The sequence below is a fragment of the Tyto alba genome, unplaced genomic scaffold (assembly GCF_018691265.1).
Source record: "Tyto alba isolate M040663 unplaced genomic scaffold, T.alba_DEE_v4.0 Super-Scaffold_1, whole genome shotgun sequence".
NCBI lineage: Eukaryota > Metazoa > Chordata > Aves > Strigiformes > Tytonidae > Tyto > Tyto alba.
The window spans coordinates 22420155-22446696 of NW_024881261.1; the positions used below are offsets into that span (position 1 = coordinate 22420155).

General features: G+C 44.4%; 1 protein-coding gene across 9 annotated transcripts in view; it reads left to right on the top strand.

Annotated features, from left to right (window-relative positions):
- Positions 1-26542, top strand: part of PAX2 (paired box 2) — a 100790-nt gene that overhangs the window by 16617 nt on the left and 57631 nt on the right. For 6 of the 9 annotated variants that reach the window (XM_042787653.1, XM_042787703.1, XM_042787582.1 and 3 more), the window contains exons 2-3: positions 88-256; positions 1500-1697. In XM_042787653.1, the coding sequence (XP_042643587.1) occupies positions 88-256; positions 1500-1697 (367 nt within the window). The remainder of the gene's footprint in view (positions 1-87; positions 257-1499; positions 1698-26542) is intronic. The other 3 variants (XM_042787945.1, XM_042787619.1, XM_042787865.1) reach the window with 1 other exon arrangement.

The following is a 26542-nucleotide window of genomic DNA, read 5'->3' on the forward strand; positions in this document are numbered from 1 at the left end:
GCAGTACGAGTGGCAAAGAATCCACGACTAACGGTGTGTTTCTGGTGTGCGTGGGTTGTTGTGTTTTTTTTATTTCTCTTTCCCCAGCAGGGCACGGGGGTGTGAACCAGCTCGGGGGGGTGTTTGTGAACGGCAGGCCCCTACCTGACGTGGTGAGACAAAGGATAGTGGAGCTGGCTCACCAGGGGGTGCGACCCTGTGACATTTCCAGGCAGCTGCGGGTCAGCCACGGTTGTGTCAGCAAGATCCTGGGCAGGTAAGGAAAGAGGTAGCTAGCTCCTTCCCCTCCCCCGGGACGGCAACAGTGCATCCTTTCCCAGCGCCGAGGTGACCTCCCGTCCTTCCCGCGGCGCTGGGCTCCCCCTGGCACCTTCCCGAGTGGCCCCGGCACCTCCATGCCGTGGGAGCCCGGGGCTGAGTAGGGCCCCCTCCTCCAGCCGGGAAGGACGTGCTCCCCCCGCCCCCCCGCCGGTGTTTGGAAACTCCTGGGAAGACAAACAATTTGCGAGGGGTGGGCGGGAGGGCGGGAAAGAGAAGGGACGGGGAGGGGGGAGGAAAAACGAAAGAACGACAAAAAACCAACAGCAACAACAACAACAACAACAACAAAAATCGCCCAACTCACAACAGTCCGTGAGCGGCCTTAGCAAATACACGGGGAAATAAACAAACAACGGGGCAAATAAATAAATAAATACCCGCGGTAACCGATCGCCGCCAAATGTGGTGTGAAACATCCCCAGAGGCAAGCCGGGGGGGGGGGGGGCGCCGCTGGGATGCGGAGCGGTGCCCGCCGCGCCGGGCGGGTCGGAGCCGCTGCCGCCAGCAGCGCTGGAGGCCGGGGGGGGCCCGGGCTGGAGCTGCCCCGTACCAGCATCCGCTTCCCAAGGATCCGGGAAGGGGGGGGGATAAACCGCGCTCCCGCACCCACAGCCCTGACAGCACCCCGAGTCGGGGGAGGTCGGCCGGGAGAGCCGGGGGCGGAGGGGGGAGTTGAGCCCAGCACTGCCCGCTCCCCGCGCCCCCTCTTCGGCCGCCCGGCCCGGCCCTGCGGTCAGCGGGCTTCGCCTCCGGCCCGCCGCATCGGGGCGAGGGTTTCTGTTTTGTTTCCCGATCCCCGGGCCTGAAACCAGTGTGTGCGTGTAAGGCGGGGGAAGGGGGAGGCAGCGAACAGCCCAGCGCCCCACGCTTCTCACACACACACACAAAAAGGGGAGGAAAAAAAAAAAAAAACAAAAAACAAAACAACACCAACAACAAAAAAAATACCAAAAAAAAGGAGAGCGGGAGCTAGCCCTGGAGAGGAGAAGGGACTCCCCCAGGCAGCCCGGCACCCCGCGGAGCCCCGCCATGCGGCACCCGAGCCGCCGCGGCCCGACGCCGAGGTGGGGTGCGGGGCCGGGGGCCGCGGGGCGCTCCGAGGGGCAGCCGGGCACCGGGTGCTCGGGGACGGCGGGGTTGTTCCGGGCACGGCAGGTCAGTGACCATCCTTTGTTCAGGTATTACGAGACGGGGAGCATCAAGCCCGGCGTGATCGGCGGCTCCAAACCCAAAGTGGCGACCCCCAAAGTAGTGGATAAAATCGCCGAGTACAAGAGACAAAACCCGACAATGTTCGCCTGGGAGATCCGGGACAGGCTACTGGCCGAGGGCATCTGCGACAACGACACGGTCCCCAGCGTCTCCTCCATAAACAGGTAAGAACAACCCCGCAGTCCTGCTCGCGGCCCGGTCGCCTCTTTACGGCCCCATAAAACCCCTCTCAACAGCGCGGACGGCCCAATTCTCCCTCGGTCAGGTTAGATCCAGCTCGCCAACCCCCGGCCGCGGCCCGGCGAGCAATATCCCGGCCCCGCCGTGACCCCCGAGCCCAGCCCTGGGCAGCGGGGCCGGAGCCGGCCGCCCCCCCCGCCCCGGGCCCGGACAGCGGGGGAGCGGCTCTGCCCCGGGGCCCGGGGCTGCCGGCCGCGGGGCTGCAGCTTGCGCCGGCCGCCTGGCCCGGGGCGGGCAGCGCTGCTGCGAGAGCAGAGGGGCTCCCCGCCGAGCAGCCCGGCGGTGCCGCAAGGTCTGGGGGCTGTTCGGGCTGGCGGGGTGATGAGCGGCGGAGGCACGTTTTCCCCAGTCCCCTCCCGGGGTGTAAACGACCGCCAGCCTTGCCCGGGTGTTAGGGCTCTGAGCCGAAAAGCTGCCGTTACCCGCTGCCAAGCCGGGCTCACAGCCCCGGGCCGCGGAGCGCTGGAGGAAGGCTTCCCTTGCACCCACTCGCCCTGGCTCCCTCCTCATCTCTAGCCCGAGGGAGAGCCTCAACTTGCCAGGCGGCCCCTTCCCGCGGTTGGGGAGCGCTGCTCCCTGCGGCTCCCGGCTGGGGCTGGTCCCTGCCCTGGCAGCAGGCTGGGAAGCAGCAGGATCGTTTCAGCAATAGCGAACAATTTTTCCCCCATCTCCTCCCCCGGCTGCTAGGGTGCGACTTTTGTTGGTGGAGGGACTCAGATTTGGTCTCAGGTTTGAAGTGACAAAAATAATCATATGACAGGCAAAAAAAAAAAAAAAAAAAAAAAAAAAAAAAGGATCGATGCAGGAGAAAAAGGCCGGTGGTAGATGTAATCAAGTACTAACACATGGTAAAGCACTCGGACTGTTCGCATCGCTGTACATTCAAACACAACATACATCAGGTCTTCATACTTCGGCGACACATAACACTCTTACGCGCACAGTAAAAGTAATTACACTGTTTTAGTGTAATGTATGTACAGATACCTTGACTATGACCACAGAAATACAACCTCTAGAAACAGAGTAACACAAGGATATTTGCAAAGGGTAGGTACATAGGCACAAAATAGCTCACCGACAGAGTAAGAATACATGAAATTTTTGCATGCAGTGACAAATATACGGCACTTCCCACTCAAATAAATGTATATGGGGTATATGTAAATATGCATGCAGGCTTTTGTAGTGTCCGCATAGATAAAAACGCACAAGTCAGTATATCAGCCCTTTTGATATATAACAAGTTTAGCCAGATTTTTTTTTTTAAACCTGGTGTATTTATAGCAAGGGAAGCAAAAAAATAAATAGCAGGGAAAACGCAGTGGTATTTTTTCTCTTGCGCTTTTCATGGCAGATTTATCAAAATATGTCTAATAACTCAGACTGTGTATTTCTAAATCTGGCATCCTATATAAATGGGTTTTAATATTTTGCAAATGATATGGAATTATCCCAAATCATCTTGAAAACAGCAGGTAGAATTAGCTAGTGGAATGTACCTTGGCTAAGAAAGATTCCCTCAGACACACTGTCTCTGTAATATACTGCTAGGCTACCCTAGGAAATTATCCCTGTGTGTGCCATCTGTATTAAAATGGTTATTAAGTTATGAACAGGGTAACATAATACTGATCGGCTAATTATACACCCTCCTAAAAAACCTCCAGGTCTCTGTTACTCTCTCAGTCAGGTATTGAAATAATAACAGTTTGACATTCAGACACCTTACAAAGGCAGCCACGGAAGGACAGCCAGCTATCCCTGGGAGGAATTAAGCTGGTGGTACAGAAGTCCAGAGGAATGGCTGTGGGCGCTTTGAGGGGATAGTATACGCGGGCCCGACACACATGTATACTTTGACCAGCTCAAGGGATGTTGAATGTCGCTGAAGTCTCAGCCTTATGCCCACTGGACCCAACGCCGTGCATCTGGGTTGTGGTGTCCCGGGCAGAAGCCTGGGCACCAGGTTTTGCTCCCATCTTTGCTAGCAGTTTGTGGCAGGACTTTGTGGGTTTTGCATCTCAGTTTCCCCACTCTGGAGATGAAAACTGATCCTTCTCAGAAGGAGGTGGGAACAGATGTCAGTTAGACTGTGCTTATAAAATACTTTGAGAAGGACAAGTGCTTTGTAGCTGCTAAGTATTATTATATTAAAGAGGCTCAGCTGTGACCCACCATGTTTGATTCATACTGCAATGGCATTTGAATGAGTAGTCACCAAGGCATAAGAGCATTTTGGCTTCATATGATGAAGTCTTTCTCCATTCATTTTAAAAATTCCGGCCCAACTTCCCACTGTTCACCTTTGTATGAGGCTCCCCCCAAACTCACATCTGTAAGGAATGATCCCATCATATCACAGGTCATAAAATTTGCAAGTTTGTACTAGGCAAGAACCGGACAGTGAACCGGGACAAAAAAAATGCAGCAGAATAGGAAATAGCAAATATACAAGGGCCCAATCCTGGTGCTGCGGAGAGTAGTGTGAGCTTCATCACTCCAGTGACTTCTGTGACTCCAGCTCACAAAACTCACAAAACACAAAGAGGGGACTAAGTTCACAATTTAAATATACATGTTCTCTCTCCCATTGTCAAAATACACATACTGAACTGAGTCAATCCTTTGTAACAGCACATCCCTTACCCGCAGTATAATCACAAATTGGAGTTAATCTAACACTTCAAGTCTCTGAGCAGCTTCAGATAGATGACAATTTTAAAAACTAACCTTCTAGAAACATCTGTCTTCCGATTTTCACAGAATGTGGGCTTTCCAAAGTAAAATCTGCATTGGCCCAGTCTCCAGAACTGTTAGAGCTACATCCATGAGCAGTTTAGCATCTTGAGACTGTAAGCGAGGCATTTACAGAAATAGAAGTTACCTATGTCTCTAGATAGACTGTGAATACTGCACTTCAAAACGGAGATCTCCTTGTACATGGAAAAAAAATTACTTTTGGTTATTATAAGATTTTCTGATAATGTATTAATTACATTTTGTTTTCTTTCTTTCTGGGGATTAGTCTAACATTAACAAAGGCTTTCAGGTGAGACAAAACAAAGCGGTTTCAATTCAATTTTTAAAGTCTCCCTAAAACATTTTAAAAATCTATTTTTCATTAATTATTGTTTGTGATACATGAATTCTATGTGCCTACATTGCACCGATCTGTCAGTATTGCACTGAGAACTTCAGGACGCATTTGGGACGACATGTAATTCAGTATTGAGATTTATCAGAACCTCGTTCATAGCAAACTCATGCAGATAAAGGCTAGATACAAACTCTGGTGACAAACATGACTTAACTACCCTGTCAAGATTCAGGAAAAAAATTAAAAGTCTTCTGCTATGTTGTAGTTTTCCTTTAATTATGGAAAAAAAAAGTCTAGAGAGTATATTAGTTAATAAGCAAAGCGCACCAGAACTGACAGGATCAAGACAGAGCAGTTATCTCTGTACCAGGAACTTTCCTGTTCCCGTTTCATACATCAGGTACTATACAGTATAAACCTATTGTGTACATGTAGGTATACACACACATATATATACATGCATATATGTAAACACACACACATATACACACGACATGTAACTGAGAAGGAAGCAAATGACAGAATCTCTTAATTCTTTGGTAAGCAATTAATGCTTTAAAACACTTGAGCACTTTGCTTTTTGAGCTCCCTGCCAGGCAAACTTTGCCATCCACCATATGACTATAAATGAGTTATCTTTGGTCACTTCAGGTTAGAATATTTCAACTGGATTTAGGCACTGCTGTAAGCCTTGCGGCGGTCTCCTAAGTATGAACTTGGAGGCAGATGTTAATGAGAATTTTTCCTTTGTTTTGTGGCACGTATGGTTAGCCTAAGAACACAGGTTTCATGAGATAATAATCAGCCTAGAAAAACCTTTTGAATTAGACAATGTACTTTAGTAGGAACAGGATGGTGCACATCACAGACACACGTTCATGGTTATGTAGCAAGTGATGCAATGGACATTGTAGTTTAAGCATTATTTCCTGCTTCTCTTAACCTAATTAATTCCTTACAGGTCCAGAAAGGCAAAGCAAAACAACCCCCGCACAATTTGTCCCTCTATCCCAGCTCTCCTGCGGCTGGGTTCAGTACTAGGGCCCCCCAGTTAGTCCTTATCCAAGGAATGACGAAGCCAAAGCATTACAGAGTTCAGTCAGCCTTCAGGACACACTTTGGACCTTGAGTTCCTGCGAGTAGACGTAATACCTCATGGCAGCAAATAGACTTTAGTGGATATATTATCTCAGTCAAACCATTAGATGTTTTTTCAATCTTCCCCTAGGTATTGGGTCTACATTAATTTCTAGTGTTAAGTGCTTGGTTTGGGGAGATCTTTCCTGTTTCATTTTATAACAATTGGCTAATAATTCCTAGTTGAAGTCTCCAGTAATTATGTGCTTTTTAAAAATACATACAGAAAGACACATACAATGATTCAGGTTATAATGACCAGTGAAATATACTTGTACATTGAAATATTATTGAGCATGTGGCTGATTTTGGTAGCCGTGGGCAGCCCTCTAGTTTAGAGCAAAGAATGGCATATTAGGAAATCAGATTTCTCTTACCAGTTCTGCCATTAACTTTCTGGTTGATCTTGGGCAGGTCACACGGATTCCTTATGAGTCTGCTTTGCCATCTGTAAAATGAAAAAAACTGTATTTAGCTACCTTTGTAAAACTCAGTGTGATCTTTCACAAAAAATGCCCATGGAGTTCAACACCTAACAAGAAAAGGTTCAAAACTGGAGCTAGGTTGTTTTACATCAGCTGAGGCTTTAGCCCACGCAAGGGAGACAGAATTGAACAGAATTGCAGTTGAGGTAAATGTAATGTCTCAAGAGAAACGATCGAGTCTGGAAAAAGGCAGGCGTATTAGGGCAGGGGCTGTGTCATATGCGGAAGAAATCAATGTTATGCAAACAGAGCTTTCTGAGTCACTCTCACTAGCCTCACTTGAGAATTTCCCCAAAGGACACCCTAGCCAAAGTCACTGATGAATCTCTCCCTGTCTTTCCCACCGAATAAATCTGGAATTCTTGGAGGACAGGTAATGAGTCTAGGGAGAAGTTGGAAGAGTACAGGGTACCTCTAATGGCAGATTGCTCGTAGTGACCAAAAGTAGTGACAACCGCATGGCTTGCAGTGAACACAGGGTGAATTGCACAGTTTTAACCAGCAAGTGTGTGAGTGTGTGTCACATAAACCTATTGCCACCTTCAGCATTTAGTAGCAACAAGTCAGTTTTCTCAATAGAGAGGGCAAGGATTAGACTGGCCACATAGACTGGATTAGCCTCTGACTGACAATGTGTTGGTGCAAGGCAGGGCTGAAGGAAACTTTTCCAGCAGTACCCAGCAGTTTATCAGGTCTCATAACCTGGCACTCCTTAGTGTGCACAGAAGAAACTCAGGATCCTAGCAGGAATCCTGCTCCTTAGTTGATGCTGAGCCTAAGGTTCCCACACGATTTCCTGCATCAAGGCATGCTCTCAAGGTAGAAGATATCTACTGCCAGTTGCTTTCAGCTGAGCAAAGAACACGATTGGGCCACACAGGGCTTCATTACAGGGAATATATTCTTTTAAATTCAAATTCTTTTCCATCAGACACAAACCTGGTATTATCTTCTTTTTATCATTGCAAATAAAGGACAGGCTCATAAAGCAGAGGTTACAGACAATGTTACTGCAGCTGAAAGAGTAAATGAATGCTCACAGCATTTCTCTTTGTCTTATTCCTCATATCTGGCCACTGGAAGGTTGTATGGTGGGAACCACAATAAGCTAGCCACATTTTTTTCTAATTTTCATATTGCAGAGATATTAGCTCAACAGAGGCAGTTAGTATGTAAAATTGGTTGTGCCTGGGAAGTTTCAAGAGTTCAGAACCACATCGGTCTCTTTATCACCTAAAAATTCCAGCCCTTCCTTTTTGTATAGATGTACAGAAAGCTTGTTTTTTTGTTGGAAGTTAAACATTTTCAAGCTTTTGCATCTAGTGAATGATTGCTGCATTCTGTCATAGAGGTAGCTGCATTTCAGTGCTGGGTGAGTGAGTCTTCTGGAGCTAAACCTCATTTACCAGAATCACTATTATATGAAAAAACTCATATGACTTTGGGAGAAAAGAGGAGAAAATGTAAGTGGCTTGGCCAAGCAATGATGAAGTGGTGAGAACAATATAATGATCTGAAGGGCACAGTCCCTCCAACAGGAAAGGAATTATTCACATTTAAACAAAGCAGTATAGCCAGGAATGAAGGGAGGAAAATAAGAAAGGAAATATTTAAATGGTAACAGAAGGTATCCCCTGATAGGAAGGTCCATTAAGTTGTGGAATTGCATCCCATAGGAATTCCTGGTTTCTTGGAATATATATAACTAGATGGCACTAATAACAAGCAAACATACAATAAGAAATAAACTTGTGTTGGCTAAAGAGATAGATAATGCTCTAGCAAGCCAGCTGGACCCTTTATGATATGATGACATGATGCACACAGAATAAAATTGTGTTTTCAGATGTACATGAAACATCCCTAAAAACCTGTCTCTGATCCTAAATCTCATTCAAACAAAAGATTTCCATATTACTTGAATAAAAAGATATGACTTCAAAACAATTGAACAAGGCTGAGCTTCACTCAGATTCCACGGTCTTTAATTAAGGCATGTTGAAATTCAAATGGAATTTAGTCTCTCTATTTACAATCAGCAAAATATTTAGGGATACCATGTTTGGGGAGGGTCTCTATAAATGAAAAAGTAGAGACTTTCATAAGCATTTGTCATTGGTCTGACATCCGTGCAGCTAAGGCTTTAGGAAATCCCATATGTATGTAGATGGCTCTGATGATGATTACTACTCATGAAAGTGTCAGAAAGGTTTGAGTTTTTCTCCCAATCATTCTTTAAACTGAGAGCTAACGGGAATCCCAATTAAACTATTGGAGCCTATATATGCATGGACATATTTGCCAGTCCCAACTGTTTAAAAATGCCAGTGCAGAGCCTAAATCATGCAACTGGCATAAAAATAGTGAGTATCTGTAATACAACGTGGGTTTGTTTTTACTTGTTTTCTATTTTCTACCCTAAATTTTTAAAGGGATTTGGATATCTGACTCCCATTAAACAACTTTAAAAACACCTTAACAATGCAGTCCTTTGAGTCTTCGGAGAGCCGATAGGCTCCTTTTCAAGCCCCCACAAGCACTGGAAACATACTTTATTAAATGAGAACTGAAATTCTCATGCTATCACTTGACTAGAGGAGCTAGAAAACCCACAACAAACATCGTTAGGCTTGTGATGAAATACTAGACAGTATGATATTCAGACCTAGCCTCCAACTTTCTCTAGTGCCAGTAACTGAGAGCTGATTTTGTAGCACTTATACGGCTACCTACCCAGCTGAAAATCACAAATCTAATCACTGGGTTTCCAAACTCCTCAGAGTGCACTTACAAATATTCATTTCCAATCAATTTGCACCTGCTAATATTTCTCAACGCTCACATGTGATGACAGTCAGAAGCGATGTCCGTGCTTACTATTTCTATTGCAATAATATAAAGAGGCTCTGTGCATAGATCACAGCCCATTGTCCAAAACAGGCACAGCGTAAATAGGAATTTCTTTTGAGAGGTTCTTTTAGAAAATCAGTATATACACATATCTTTCTTTACACCATCCCCTTAGCTTCTACTAGGCTCATAATTCAGACAGTGCTCAAGGTTTCAGGGATCCTGAAACAAACATCTTTGTCTGTTATAGGAAATGAGATACCTGGCCAGGGATCACCCACCAAGCCCAAGCCTAGGTAAAAAGCAGAGCAAAACTGGAGAGCCCTCTTCTTTGGGCTCATATCTGACAAGACGGAGGCTGAACACCAGCTAGACTGCGACAGCCTCTCCCCTCTTCCCCGATAAGTAGGCATATAAATAAATAAATAAACGGCATCCTAACTGCACTGAGAACTCAATAAAACAATCACATCAAATATGAGGAGGTATAAATCTCATGTCTGCACAGGTAACCCACTCAATTGCTTTTATTATGGCTCAGCCTGACTCCATTTATTACCATCCATGGCCTGGGTGAAGGATGTTTGCATGGAGGGTGGTCTCCTGGTGAAATCTTATCCCTGGAGCAGTGACAATCAGCCCATACAGAGGTGGATTTTGGTGGGGAGACCAAAGGCAGATCCATCTGTCTGCACAAAAACCAATCAATAAACCTGTAACTAGACCCCTTGTCGCTGGGAAATGGACAACACAATAGTTCAATCCTGAAGCCATAGGAGAGGAATAGCTGTGGTTGGGGTGTGAAGAATGACAGGATGTATGCATGAAGTGTTTGAGACATATGGACAGAATATGTCTGTCCACATAGATACTGAGGAGGAATGATGGGATAGGAAGAATGTAGAGGGTACATTTATATATATAGTAGTCAAATTTGAAAGGTTGATGTGTTCAGAGGTGGGTATGGGGAAGGAAAAAGCAGAGTTACACTGCATTTTTTTTTATAGGACATTTATATGTGGACTGTGAGTGCAATGCAGATAGGTACCTTGGGGGAAATCTGCTTGCTGGTTGGATACTACATGTAAGTATATTGGTATATGGCAGGGAACACGTATCTCTGGGCAGGCACATAGACGGTGACACAAAATGCTGGTAGGCTAAAGGAAGTATATGCGGGAGTTCGATGTGGTTGGGAAAGGATATTCCTTTGTCCTCTGTCTAGCTTGGGATTTATGTGTGTACTGGTTTTGACAGAGAAGAGGAAGAGTGATGTGCCAAAAGCCTGATCTAACGGACTGTGAGTTCACAGATATGCTTCCCAGAAAATGCTATGTATGAAACATTTACCCAAACCTCACTGTTAAATCAGGAAGGGAGATTCTGGTGGCTTGTCTCTGCCTGTATGAAAAATAGAAATAGGACATTTCTTGCTGCTGTCATCCCCTAGCTCTGCAGTTCCTGTAACGTTTCTAAAATCTGCACAGTGTATTATTCCCCAGGCTTCTAACAACTCCCCTAACACACACACAGATATGCTGGAGTTTGCCTCTATTAATTGTTCTCTCCTGGGGCCCAATTTAGATTTTATCCCTTTGGCTCCATTTTGAACAGTTCCTCCTGCTTCCAAGGTAAGCACCCTCCCCTGTCTGCAGGGTCCAAGGCACGGGGTTAAGTCTATCTCTGGTTAGGAGGCAAATTGCACCAAGAATAGTGATCAGCTCTGATCAAAATGCCCATCACCGTATTTCAGTTGAGAGGGGTGGTATCCATGTTTTGCAAGGCAGATTGATGTCTGTTCATTAATTTATAAAAGAAGAAGCAGAGACTGTGACCAGATGACTAAGTCACAAAAGAAATCCTCACATATTTGTCAGATGGGATACCCAGCACCACCTCTAGTTTCAGGGTAGTTTGGATGGTTCTTCAACAATAACAGTACGAATTTCTTTGGTCAGGGAGGATTAATATCCCAGCCCTTTGGTTCCCAGAACTAGCCCTCATTTTCTTCAAGGTGGGCTGAAACATGAGGACAACCTTGTTACCCCACTGCCCATGTTCAAGCTTTTACTTTAAAATTGCGATAGAGTCTTTGGGCACTAACATTTGGACACTTCTTAAAGGGACTATTGCCTTTCAACATATCCATGTTTCTCTAAAAATTATTTTAAGAACAATTTTTGTCATCTGCCTTTAAAAAGAAAGATCACAGCACAATGTAGCTCTGTAATAGTGCCTGCTGTTAATATTTACCTAAATTTAGGCCCTTTCTTGGTTGTTTACATTTAAACTTTCGAGCTTGAAATATTATACATTTATATATAACTTATACATACACAAAACCTACATACCACTTATTTATAAAATCAATATGGAAGGGAGGAGATGTAGGAGAGAAGAAGAAAGGAAGGAATAATATTTCTGAAGAAAAGGAGATCGTGTTGCATACTGAGTGCATAGGAGAAGTGTATTTCTGAGGTGTGTTAAGTACAAATGGGCCAAGGCTGTGCAAGCAGAGGCAGAATGGGAAATGTGCAATGTCACAAATTCTCTCTCCCTATGGAGCAAACGGCAAATTTAGAGTTTTAAAGAGACAATGTCTGTGGTGCTGCCTCTGGCAGACAGCGACAACACAAAGCTTCCAGAGAGGCTGGAGAGCACGGCTGGGTGAGGTTGGTGGAGGAAAGGTCAAGAGATAAGGATGGAGTGAAAGGCCAAGGCAGATTTGACTTGGATAGTGTCAAAACCAGACCTGCTGTTGTTTTACAGAAGTCAGTCTTGGCCACTGTACCAAAGAAGATGCAGAGAGTCACCCAGTATTGATATCCAACTCCTTTATGTGGATTTTAACAATTTCACATACGTGCCTGAGTCAAGGGTCTGTACATATGGAGGGAGTCAGGATGGGGACAGAGTAAGCGTGTCTGGCTGTGTGTGGATTCTTGTGAGGTGCACAAGCTGGAGAGAAGGGAGGAACAGCATGGGTGAATTTGTATGCTTGCACATGAGACAGCATGTATAAATTTGTAGAAAGATGACTGTCATGATTCTAACCCCCTTTTGCGGATTACAATAATTTTTGTGACCTGCAAATATTTAAAGAAAAATACATGCCTGTGAGTGATCCCCTCTGAGTCCTGGTGCCCAGTGAGCAAAACTAGCAGAGCTGGTGGCACAGGGAGACATGAAATGGAAGGGAGTGTGGCCCATTTCAGGTGGGTGTGTATTCAAGGAAATGCCCCTGGCACAGTGAGAGGCAGGGGATAAAGTTATCCTGGGGAATACAGTCTTTAGAAGAGTGCAAGGGGAGGGTGCCAGCTCTGTAAACGGAGCCTTTGTACTGTTTAGAGCACCACCTTTCCAAAATGAAAGCACCTTCTGCACCATTTGAATGTGCTCCTGGATCATTCTGTGCACAGTGAAGTAATTTGAGCATGGAAACCCGGGCGCATTTGTGCAGATAGACCGCTGAGTCTCTATTGTTCCACCAGACAATCTTCTCTGTAATGGATATTTGGGCGAGACATGCCCTATACCCCATGACATGTGTACGAGGAGGAGTGTGGGCATATCACTAGGGCAACATGTCCAGCTGGGAGTATAGACTTATATCAAGTAGGTATTACTAGCCTGTGGAAGAACTAAGAATAGTCTTATCCATGGAAACAACATTGTAAGTCTGCAGTTACATGCAGGGAGTCATAGGGGTGAGCAAAGGCACGGCAATACACGTCTTGGGAAGCCTATCTAGTTCTGTGGGGCTCTGCACAAGATTCTGCATGATTGCTTCCTGATGGCATGGTAGTCATGTGTATGCAGTGATGAACTGTGGCTGTGAACAGATGCATGGGGGGTCCAAGCAGTGCTCATATCTTTGTCAGCAGTTCTTTTGGGTAGACCTGGGGATAAGGTGCTACGGCAGCCATACTACCAACATGCTGAGGAGAATGCAGCTGGTGAGATGGGCAGCATCAGTAACACAAATGTGTGCAAGCATGCGTACAACAGAGTGTCATCTGCTCAGATGTGTGGACACAGAAGGTGTACAGTAGGGTGGGTACACATATACATGGAGATGCCATATACAAATCTGGGGACATATGCCTGTTGGGGGTACCTGAGGGAATGAGGGGTGTATATGGCATGATATATATATTTGTCAGGGAGTAGATGTGTGCTAGTTCATCTGATACATGATGCAAGAGGATAGTGGGGGCAGAGGGGGTTATGCTAAAGGAGATATTTCTAATGATAGCCATAGTTTAATGCACTGGACTCTGCCCTCCTCTCCTCTCCCCTCACACTCTTCTCCTCATTACCCAGGTTATCTTGTTTGGGTTAAGAGGCCAATTTCAACAGACTATAATTGAAGAGTGAAGGGAATCTGATAAGATAAGGAAGGGACATCATTCCTCGAGGGATCAATAGAGGTTTCATGTTCCTCCTTCCCCTGCTGTGTCCCTAACACACTAATACTCTGTGTCCAAGGGCCTGGTTTATTTGCTCTGCTTGTCTGAGAGCCCGGAAAAGAAGCATGGGGTGGGGATGGGGGGGGTGTGGGGAGAGGCGGGGACGTGGGGAAGGGTTCTAGCCCCCGTCTGTCACACAGCCAGAGCAGGGGAGGAGGCATAAGGAAGGGACAGTGGGGACACCGGCAGTGATACGGGCCCCTCTGGGAGCCAGGAGGAGGCAGGGAGGTGACAAGCCTGATGCCCTCCTGGCTCTGGCAGGGGCACGGGCTCACAGGGGAGGTGTTCACCTCTGGCCTTTAATCTCAGCTTTGTGCTCTGCAAGGAAAGGATATTGATAATTTGTCTAGATTTAGACTTGCTTTTCCTAGTGTCCCCGTGCAGACAAGCTTAAAGATTTTTATAAGCACTCATAGGGTGAACTCTCAGGGCCCCTCAGGGTAAAGGAGGTATAATTACCCCTACCACAAGAAGGGCTGGTACCTGCTCCTGATTAGGTTTATGTTAGGATCTAAGGTTCAGGCTTTATGTCCCCAGTGTCTCACAAGCCTTTCTGAGCAGTTTTTTTGGACCAAACCAGCATGAGAAGATCTCCTTCAGAAATATGGAGGATGTGCATACAGGTCCCTTCGTGGCAGGGCTGCCAGGGCTCCCATGCTGCACAGGCAGTTTGCTCTACTCGTGCCTCATGCTCCTTGATGGGAAGATGTGTATCTCACACAAGCAGTGCGAGGTCCATATGAACCCAGGCGCAGGGGTCTGCGTTGCCTGGAGTGTGCTGGCAGCCGGGGCAGTGCAAAGAAGTCCCTCCAGATCACCCAGCCTCTCGCATCAGGCAGGTGCTGTGGGCACCCCCCTGTCCCCATGGCCAGTATAGGGATGCTTGGGCACAGGGGGATGTGCCGAGAGGCCAGCACAGTGCAGGATCCAATCCAGATCCCATGCAACAGGGCTGGGCAAGTTTCTGGAGAGCTTGAGACACAGAGGGGTCTGAGGCTGAGATATCTTCTTCCAGCTGATTTCTCTTTTATTTTTTAACACCCAGAGAAACAGACGCTGAGAGCAAGTCAGTCATGCAGTGAGCATGTGGCAGAGTTGGGAATACAACCCAGATCCCCTGACTCCCAACCTCAGGCTTTAACCACTAGACCATGGTTCCCTCTAAGCCACCTTGAACTTTCCTCAGTGAGGATGGGGGCTACTAAGCCTCTGTGGGCTGCAGTTTACCAAGCTGTCAGGAGTGTGCTCACTGGACCGCCTCACCAGAGACAGCCTTCCTCACGCACGCTAAAAAAGTTGAAAAGAAATTCATTTCATGGCCGGTGATTGCTTAAAAAAGGCGATTCCAGCATATGTATGTGATAAATGTTAACTGTGCATTAATCGCATTAAAGAGGACCCTATAAACTTTTCATTTCTAATTAAATTCTGGCCGGTGATTCTGGCGAAGCCAGCACACTCCAGGCCTTTGTTTATGTGGAAAATTAAAATGCAAATACAATGGAATTTATTTCCATTACTAGAGTGATATGCTGGGCTCCTCTGTTTAACAGCCTCCAATTATTTTCAAACAGGTCTCTCTCTCTCTCCCTCTCTTCCCTCCTCTCTCCCTTCCTCACTCCCTCATTTTTTTCCTGCCCCTATTACCCTGATGCTGTTACCCCAGTATGAAGGGTGGGAGCTGGTAAAACAGTGGGTGGGCTAAGGATGGTGTCATCTGTTCAAGGTCAAATGCAGGCAGTAATACAGAGGAGGAAGAGGGAAAAAGAGTGGGAGAGCACAAACAAGGAGGCAGGGGAAGTAACAAGGCTTGAGCTAATGCAAGGAGGAGTAAGGAGTTCTGTGTTAGCAACCTCACTGAAAAATACAACCTAAACTCACTGGCTTGCTATATTCCAGCCATATAGATGACCTGACTGAGAGAGGTCACAGGTCTTTCCCTGATGTGGTATTTTGGTGAGAAGGTACAGTTTAGAGCTCTCTCTGGAAGTTTTCTGGATCTTTCACAGCCTTTTTCATAGACTTTGTCTGGATGTGACTGCTGCTGGGCCAAATCCTGATGGCTGAGGAAGCACAGAACAGGCCCAATGCCAGACACATTGCCTGTGCAGAGAAAATAAATCCATGCGGCAATGACACATAATCAGCTGCAAAATAACTTCACTCTCTTGTTCATTTCCAAGGGACCAAAAGTGGCTACACTGTCTTAGGGCATTAGCACTCAATATCCACCCAAGTCAGAAGCCATTGCACAAACCCAGAGATTCATTGTACATTTAAAACTTCCTAACACATATATTTACTGCTAAATGCTGCTGACATAGAATCCCATTTTTTCTTACGTATATAAGAGACCCAGGTCAGTTCAAATGTGGGAACACTGCCAGGCAGTCACACACAGATCAGAGGCATCTGCTAACTGACATGGATGCCCTTCTATGGATTAATATAAAAAGTCACACAAGAAGACCCTTGCAAAGGCAAGTGTGCACTTTGCTGTAGACATGTGTAGTCCTTTACAGATCCCTTCACAGATTCAGTCAAATCTGTTTGAAACTGCACAGTGTAGTCTTGCATATATTTGTGAAGAAACCTAGGATATGGAGACTTACCCAAAAACATAACTGAAAAGTCTTAGCAAAACCCCTGAGTGCACCAGAAGGCACATACACGTAAACATATTCATATAGCCTTAGAAATACACTGGCACACACACATGGTTATTCACATGTAACTGGCCACAGACCTTGAAGCCTGCAGCTGAGAACCAGCCAGACGTGCCACCCTGCGTGTCACACACACGCGAGAGGCAAACCCTCAGCACGCCCCGCTGGCAGGGAGAGCTTGGGAGCCACAGGGATATTCTTTTAGTGCATGTGAGCATCTTAAGGAATCACCTAGTGTAAATGATCCTGCCCCAACTGAGACAGGGAAACAGGAGAAGGACACATTCACTTACAACACTGAAAAGAGGCCATTACCCAGTCAAACAACCCAATCCCTGACATCATTATTCAATACACAGGAGCCCTGAAATGCACACTAACTCAATCACAGAGACACACGATTACAAAATAATACTGATGGAATCAATGAAACAGACATGCGGTCATACAAAGCGCACACACCCTGGTGTTAATACACAATAACAGCTGCCCAACAAGCGAATACAAAACAGCCATTCATGACCACAGTGGCAAAACACGGGGCCCACATCCTCAAAGGAGACTTGAAAACTCTGACAACAAAACTCACCCTTTCCAGAGGGGCTTTAGGGTGTGGGCAAAATCTGGCTGTTGTCAGCCTAGTGAGTAACAAATAATAAAAGCCTTGGTGAGGAGTGTGCTGAGGATGTTCATGTCCTAGCGAGGCTGGTGGATCCCCAGGGCACTCAGGACCATGCAAGGTTGCACCTACAGCCATTGAAATAAACTGGTCCAGTGAAGTGACACCTTTGCTTAATGACCAAAAGCATCATGCAGTCATTCTTAACACAAGCATGACATTCAAGGCTCACCATAACACAAGGTAACATAAGAAAGCAAAACCTACTGAGTATCAGAAACACAACATATCCACGTTATGGATGGGTGCAAACGCTGTTAGCACCCAAAGCCACAGAGCCATCTCACAAACTTGCCTCTGCAAAACAGTCCAATTCTCTTCCCAGATCACAGAAGCACACCCAAATATATCAGCACTAGTGTTTTTCCCCTTCAGAGAGGAAAAAAGCAAAGTGCCCATATAAAAGATGCTCATAACGCTCCAAATAATCGACCTTCCTTGCACCTCACAGACTGTGCCAGAGCATGCTAACCCAAGTGCTTAACACAAGGCCAGAATGGCTGGCTTTTGCCAATCCTGCCTGATCTTCTTGGGAGGGAGACAGGGAAGTGGACTCAAAGTCCTTTCCCTGGCATGGCAAGCATCAGCTCATACCAGGTTGTGTGCACAAGAATATGCTGTTATTGAAAAAGCCAGCAAAGCCTGGGGAAGACTGCTGTTGGTCGTGTGTGCCTGCGTGCGTTCTGTGTACAGGAATTCCCCATCCTCTGCTGAGTGCCGCTGCTTTTAGCCATTAAAAAGTCCAGGTCCTCTTGCTGGGTGTTCAGTGAGTATTGATTCAGTCTGCAAGCAATTTTAATATTTCTTCAGGGACTTTCCAGCAACAGCACAAGTCATTAATTCACCCTCCCAAATTGCTTATTCAATAGCAGGAACATGGCTCCTGAATAAAGTCCCAGAATTTATGTGACTCACATGAGTCAGGAGGTCAAACAACTGTTATGGAGCGAAGTTAAAAATCCAAATAAAATATTGACACTTTTTTGGGGAGTGGGAGGAGGGAGAAGGGGGAAGGGAAAGAAAAGGTATTTAAAATAGGGTTTTGTTGCAATGCCCCCAGGATAAAGAACGGAAAGAGATTGAAGACAAGTTGGAGTTTGTAAAATCAATGGGATTTATTGCATATCCGCTTGGCATTTAATAACTCCTTCCTTTCCACCTCCCCGTGCTCTGTATGTACATGGGGGAGATAAACTCTTCAACAAAACTACAGATAGCCAGCCACAAAGTATACAGATAGATGCCCAAGCACCAACACACGAAAGCAGGCACGTGCAGGGATGAAAATTACTGTAAGGCAGTGGTATAGCATCAGAAGATCCTCTTAGGATGCAGGGTCTTGACTGAGCTAGACAGATCCCATCATATATGGCATTACAGATGCCCATGTAGTAGCAGATGATCTATGTCCACAGTATTTGTAAAATAAATATGGGAGGGGAAACTGAGGCACGTAGTGAATTAAAAGAGCTGGCTCAGTCACAGAGCCTATTAACAGGGCGGCTAGATCAGGATGCAGGTCTCCTGATGCCCAGTTAGTGTTTTTGCTGCTGAAGGACACTGCCTTTCATGGGAATGAAATCATACACAGTGACCGAGATCAGATCGCAAGAAGGCATCCATCTCACAGGAGGGACACAAACCACACAAGAAGAAATACATCCACAGACACCATGCAAGCCCATCCATATGCAGACAGATGCACACAGAGAGACAAATACATACATGCTTTTACTGAGCTCATTGCTGTTCAGAAAGCGCCGCAAATTACACACAGAAGTAGAAACATACCTGCAGACAGACATACAGACATACGTGCAAATGACTGTGCTTACAAATGCATGAGCACACACATGCACACATTGATACATCAGTATAGCCTCATACAGCTGTATATCCACACCAAAAAAGTCATGCAAACTGATGTGTTGCTACAAACCTAGATTTTACTTACAGTGGTATCTTTTTAGCTAGCTGCACATAAATGGATGCCCACAAACGTACCCAAATGTACTCTGCACAAGAATATTAATATATAGAACTGTCTCCTTATTTTATTATACTGGTAACTGTTCCAGTGAAACTATGCTAATTTTCTACCAAAGAGCTAAGACTGTAGCTGTCATCAAACGTTTATTCATTAGCACTATCACCACAAAAAAACAAGCACACAAAAGTACAGCCTAACCATCTAACCAAATAATACTTGATGGCTTGGGATATTTAAGTGAGCTTTATTTGCTTTATTTGTTTTTTTGTTTGTCTGGTTGACTTTTTAGTAAAGGTTTAGGGCGTGTGCTTTCTCTGAGATTTTCCAAAAGGCAATTGTTCAAGGGCTTTTTTGCATTGTGATAAAAATAATGTCTGACAACATTTTTCTTGTAAGACATCTTTTGTCCAAATATACAGTGTGGCTTTAAAATTATGCAAGGTAATGAAACATTTGAAACTTCCATAATCATGTTTTAAAAATATTAATATTTTTGTATTAAAAATGTGCTTCTATGTTATTTCCAAGATTGTCTTGTTAATGATTGATTTTGCAATTGCTCTTTAAAAATGGCAAGATAGAATCTTTGGGCCACCTTATGCTACCTCCTGTCTTCTTAGACTACAATATATTCAAGAAAAAATTTAAAGGTAGCATAATTTTTTAAATACCATCGCCTATGTTCCTCTGTACTCCTCTACCTGTGAATCCTGATTGCATCTGATCTTGTCCAATCTTAGATCAAAAAATTAAATACATGCTCATTTACAGTTTGAGGTACTCTGATTCATTACATGAACAAGTACTTAATTCAAATTAAGGGGACCATGTTTTGAAGTAATGAAACTGGATAAAATCACTAAAATTCTCTATAATAATGTGATTTTCAGAAATAATATCTTGTAATTTGCAATACAGTATTCTACCGCAAAAGCCTAAACTGTAAAATTTGAATAATCAAATATTTATAACTCAGGTCTTCAGATAGTGTTAAACAATTGCTGCAACTCATTGTGTTTACCCCAACTAGTGCCTGGCTCAGTATGTCAAGTTCTGGACAAATCAGTCTTAGAGATTGTTAAAACTCACATGGAGAAAAGTTGCCTGTATGGGGATGTAGGGATGAGGAAACGTGTGTGTGTGTGTGTGTGTGTCATTTAAACTGCTGCTCTTGGGAGGTTGTTTGTCAGTTTGGAGTTGTTGAAGGACTCTCAGCTGAGATGATTTCATTGACAGGGAATAGGCAACAGGCTTGTTTACACAGGGGCAAACAAGGAAATTAATCTGAATTAACTTCGCAAGTGCATTGGTTAAAAGCATTAAAACATTGTTCCGATGTTCATTTAAAATTTGAGTGTCCTAAATTGAATTTAGTTTACTTCATTTCCAAAGTGAATTAAGCTAAACTAAATTAAAGATGCCTTAATTCTAAACAAGGGAGTCAGAGGTGTAATGTAGTTTAACTAGACCACTTTAATTCCACACATTCAGTTAATTCAAATTAGTTATTTTGCACAGCCATATATAGGTAAACCCTTAGACTGCTAACTCCTATGTACAGAGACTGTATTTATGCAGGGGTCAGGAAAAGGGGACCCAAAAGTCCAGTGTACTACTTTATCAGCCATCATGATCGTAACAGAAAAGAGTAGAAGTAATAGGTTGCTGAATGCCTACAGAAACCCATAGCTCTGCAGTTAATCAGATGGATGCCAGAGATGCGATTTAGAAATAGATCAGACCTGCACTCACAAACTTAACACAACTATGCAAATGTACACACAGGTACGGGCCTTATAATAGAGCAAGCTTCCACATTAATTATGTATCAGCATTCAGATATATTAGATATTACATCATGGATATTATAGCTTCGTTACAGATGAGTTCTAGGTGGTTATGACTTATTATTTTTAATAACTGTGCTTGGTGCTGTACAAAACCATCCATATAGTTAGCTGGTGATGGTTACGAGCCATGGATCTGAACAGCCTATTTGCCCATTAAACTCTGTTAAAAACTGTAATGATTAAATAAATGTTTATTAATTCCTCATGGGGTCTGAATATATAATATATGACCCAAATGTCTAACTCCATATAGCCACAGTTATAAATGCAGACCTATAGGCAAAGATAAACAAGTATGCATACTGTATGGTAAATTAAAACATGCTAAGCAACAAATGCTAGTGCATTTGCAAACACAATGTAGGTACATAAACAAACATATAGTTCATATTCTCTAAACATTAGACCTGATAGTGACTTACATAACCCAAGCAGACTGGCTACAGATTTGTCTTTTCATTATAAAAAGACGGCTTTGTCCTATAAATATGAAAACTAGACTATTTTCTATGGAGATGGGCACCAATTTTATGCTGGGAGCCTATGTAGCACCTGCACCCTGAAGTGCTCGCCTGTGCCTGACTGCTTTGGGCGGCATGATAAAGCAAGGAATAAATAATACCAAGAGCAGTAAGGACTAGAACAGGAAGGGAAAGATTCAGGTCCTCTGTAGAAATTTTCAACTTTTCAGTCTGATTTTGAATCAGAACTTTAATAAAATTCTACAGCTACATTTCAGTGTAGTTGGAATCTGCTGTTTCAATAAAGTCTAATTATATTATTCTAATTTTTATTTTATTAGCATAGTCTTCCATTCACCCTAAAAAGGTCATTTTAAAGGGAAAAAAAAAAATCCATTCTGATAAGGCTTGAATTCTCACAATTTTGTTCATTCCTTTAAAGCCCAAAGTAAAAGTAACATTAGATCTAAAGTGATACATACCCATCACTGTTTTTGTTTTCATTTTGGGCAAACATCTTCTACTGGTGAAGGATTCATTATGAAATTTTCACCAGTTCTGACAAACGTAAGGGTGGCACACACAATGACACCCTTGTAAAGGGAATCATTTACTTACTCAACACATGCAAGCAGTGCGAGTACTCAACAGGATAGAGATAATACACAGCTAATATACAATGCTGCCAAGCCCAAAAGTTAAAAAGTTCTGAGTCAATAGCCTCCAAAACAGACTGGCATAAAATTCACAAGGCTGTATATAAGAATGTATCTGGGTTTTTTTCCTTTGCTTCCATTTCTGGCCCCTTGGGAAGCAGCCAGGTCCCACTTCCACCTGGTCTTTGCAGCTATGAAAGACAGAAATACTTTGGTATTAAAAGAAAGCCGAAATTATTGCTTATCTTCAAGATCTGAGGTTTTACACATAAAAAAACAGATATGGCATAACTTTCAAGAGAATTGAAAATGTTATCTACATTTATCTAATTCCTCCCAGTTCAAGACTCCTTTCCTAGTACACACATGTCTTCTGTTAATCAAAATGAGTGTCCACAAGGAATTCAGCACAGACTCCTGAATTTTAATAACTGGAAATGGGCTCAAAGCAAAGCTTTCAATTAAAAGTTCCCATGCTCCAGATTAAGATATTTAACCTTGGCAAGCCCATGTGTTTCTGTAGGTCTTCTTAACTCACCTGCTGGCACAGCCGCTGTTCTGACAGCTCCAGCCCGTGCTGCGTGGCAGTCACCGGTGTGCTGGCAGCTCGTGGGGCTGTACCCTACGCCAGCTCCATGCTGCTGCAGCAACGCTGCTAGCAGGACCCAAGCCGGCCAGTCTGTAGGTAACAGAAGATGTCACTTTGAACTGCAGTCATTGCAGTGTAGGTGTACTCTCAGAAAATGATTTATTCCTTCTTAGGAATTAAAAATTGCTTAAAAATTTCAGGGCATTTTCATGGCAGAAATCTCTTGCTAGTGAAAGGGACTTAGCCACTGGTAATGCTTCTCTCCTGCTGTCTTCCTGTGGCTTGTGATTTTTGAAGCTTTTAATCTTTTGTTGTAGCGATTATGAGTTTATTGAGGGGGAATGGTAGGTCTGTAGCTGCTGGGATAGATACTTTCATGGATGCTGTGTGTTGAATGCCTGCTCCATGGTTGCCTATGGTATTAGAATTTGGATTTGATGACCCAGGTGGTTCTTCCCAGACATGTGTTTCTACATCCAAGACCAGCAGAACTCTTTTTATCCTTTAAGATTTCCTTAACTCACCTTAAACCCAGGATGTCAAACATCTACACCCACGATCATGTTTGCTTCCAATATTTTATAAACTGTATGACATCTTCTAGATGTTTGTATTTTAATGAATTTCTGGCTTTCCTGACTGCAAAGAAAGCCTTCCAAACGTGAACTGAGTGTAATAAAAGTAGAAACACCTGCCTGAGGACATTTTCATGCTGCAGTCACTGCTTGACTGCAGCTCATGTAGATACACTTTAGCCAGCTTTAAACCAGCCAGCCTAGGTCCTGGTGGTTCTGTAGCTACAGCTTTGCACAACACAGCAACTATTCAAGCACACCTTGTTTCCCAGGTAGGTTTTGCACCCTAACAGAAATCCACCTGGATGAATGGGGAAATGTTTTTTAAAGCCTAATGCACCAATCCATTCAGGCAGGTCAGGCTAGGCAACCTATATACATGGGGCTGACCGCTGTCAACCCCATCAGTTCTAGTGGCATGAAGTTGTGTGTTACTGCTCAGCAGAATGAGTTGGCAGGCCCACCCACTGCCTGGAAGATCTGACCCCCCTCCCAGAAGGCAGGCATCTTCACCTTTCTTTCCTTACACCCCTCTTCCTTAAGTCTGGTCTTGTACCACGTAGCACAGCAGAACTGGAATGGGCAGAGACCTGCTAGAAGCTGAACGTTAATGCTCTGCTCAAATTAAATGAAATAAAACCATATGGTGTCATCATGGGTCACTGATTTAAAACAACAAAAAAATCCTAGCTCCTCTCTAAGCCCTTCAGATAGTAAAACTGCTGCTGTGAATTCTGCCTCTCCTCAGAGTGCAGCTAAGAAATGCAGTGAGAGAAAAGGGCAGGATTGGGTTTCCTCTTGTGTTTGTAGTGAGCATGCTAACCTGGAACAACATGGCACTTTTTCCCCCATGTCTTCAGGTATGATGTCAGTGCAGCTCCAGTGAAGTTGAAGGACCTACATAGATTAACAGCAGATAAGGAGTCAGCTCTTCTCAGGGAGGGCTGGGATTGTGTTCTGAGACATGTAAGGCATCTCCATTTTGACCTCTCACCTATTTGGAAGCTTCAGGAAAGTAGATAATCTCTCTTCAGACATCTTTGAGGACTATCCATCTATTTATCTAATCAATCTAATTAATCTGTCATACCTGTGCTTATATACTAATGTAGTACATGATCACTGTTTTTCTCTCTCCCTTTACAAAAGTTAGGGAGAAGGAAATGCAATTTTCATGACAGGAGAGAGTCTGAATGTGTGAATATTGCTCGTGGCCCCTGAATATGGCAGGGTTTGAAGGCATTCTGCTGTCTTGGCAGGGAGTGCCAGAGCCTCAGGCCAGCAAGCAAGGAAGCTGAGTCTGCTGCCCCTGCCAATGTCAGCTGTTGTTCTGAGGGCTGCAAGTGTTGCAGTAGATTTTGAGAGCAGTAGAAGCTACTGCCCCCCTCGCATCCTAATGGTAATTATGTTGTGGCTTTTGGGGGGCAACTGCAGCTCTGATCTTCGCAACTACGTCTGCTGCTCCAAATTCAAATGCAACCACCAAAGCCAGTGCAGCTGAAATACAGCTCCTGTTGCCTTTGCCTACCTCCCTTCCCTTCACGTACAGCCACTGTCAGCAGGGTACATGTCACTTCTGCTTCAAGCAGGGGAACGAAGCCAATACTGTGCCACAGCTCGCTGAAGCACTTACTTGGCCCCTGTTATTAGACAGTCTGAGCCCTTCACTCCTCCTTCCAGCTGTCCTCACCATGCCCCAGGTGGCACGGCAATGCTCCTATCTTCACACTTCAGGCAGGAAACAGAGCACAGAGAGAAATGCCATTTGTCCAAAGTCTTGATGAGAGGTCCATGACAGAGCAAGGAACTGAAGCCCTTTCCTTAAATCGGATTAGGCTCTATCAGACTTTCTATTTCCCTTTTTTCACCCCCCAAATCCCACGGTTGTTTTTCCTCACCATGCTATGAAGCTTGTTTTCCATTTCGAACTATGTGCAAACAAGACTTTCCCCCCCCCTTTTTTTTTTGCTCAGCTGTGAATTCAGCTGTGTCTCGACCCATGCACAGAAACCTAAGACTGTCTCCTATTTGAACCAAAGCCACGTTCAGAGCTCTTTATGCCTGCGCAGCACCAGTCTTCAGGTGGGATATTGTTGGCTCCATGGGGGCTGTCATCAAGGAGCCCAAAGCTGCCTCTTCCCATCCCGTGTTCTCCCTCTTTTCCTCAGGCATGCTTTTACACCAGCATCACTGGGATGGTCATGAACCCTTTTGTAGGAAGCCATCTGATGCAGAGGAGACATCACTGTCTCACTTAGCCCTGCACCAAGTGCCCTTCAGGCTGCCTTGTCTGTACCACCAGCAAAACCCTCGGCTCAGCAGCACAGCCCCGTGCTAATTAAGCAGCGCGGCACAGCAGGGTGTGTGTTCCTTGGCCATCACAGCCTCCCTTGGACACACTGCAGAGAAAAGGCTGAAGCTCCGCAATGTTAGCCTTCCAAGAACCGCTTTAATTGCCCAGTAATGCACACCCTGGGGTCTTGTAATGTGCTTCTAATATGAAGCATTTAAAATATGAACGCTCCAAAACAATTACAAAGAGTTTGGTGCTCTGCTGAATGTATCCTTCCACTCTAAAAAATAATCCATGACAAAGGAATATGATCAAAGTGAGGATACCAGTGCTTTCTGAAATCTGTGAGGGTCTCCTTGGGGCAGCAGGACACACCACTTTTCCTCCTAGTGCAACTTCACTCAGTTCTTCCAGGATTAAAAGAACTGCTAGACTGGGACTCCAGATGATTCAGACCTACCTCATTTCCCTCTGATCAGCCCTAGTATGATTTTTTTAGTTGAGATACTGTCTAAAGACTCTGCTAGAAACAGTAAGAGAGGAGAAATCACAGAATATGTCAGGCTCTAAGAGAGTTTGGATGGAAATATCAGAGAAGCAAGGGACATTTCCTATGCTCTGTCATTATTTTAGCAAATAATTTCTGGACAGGTTTAGAAGTGATTTTTTTACTTGCTTATTTACAAGAAGTAAAAGAAAGTTCTGCTTACCAGAAAGAACTATGGCTCAGCTAATTTTAACTTCTAATATTTCCTTCTACATTCTTGACCAAAATTTATTAGAGCTTGTTACAATTGTCATACTAGGAGAGATTATTTTTGTCTGCCCATCTGTATTCAGAATTAGCTAAAGGAATTGCATTAAAACCGCTGAAAATAACAAAGTAGAAATCAAACACTGGAAATTCATGATCTAATGCTGAATGTTTAAGAAAGTCAAAGGCATTTGGAATCAGGCAGTTGGTTTCAG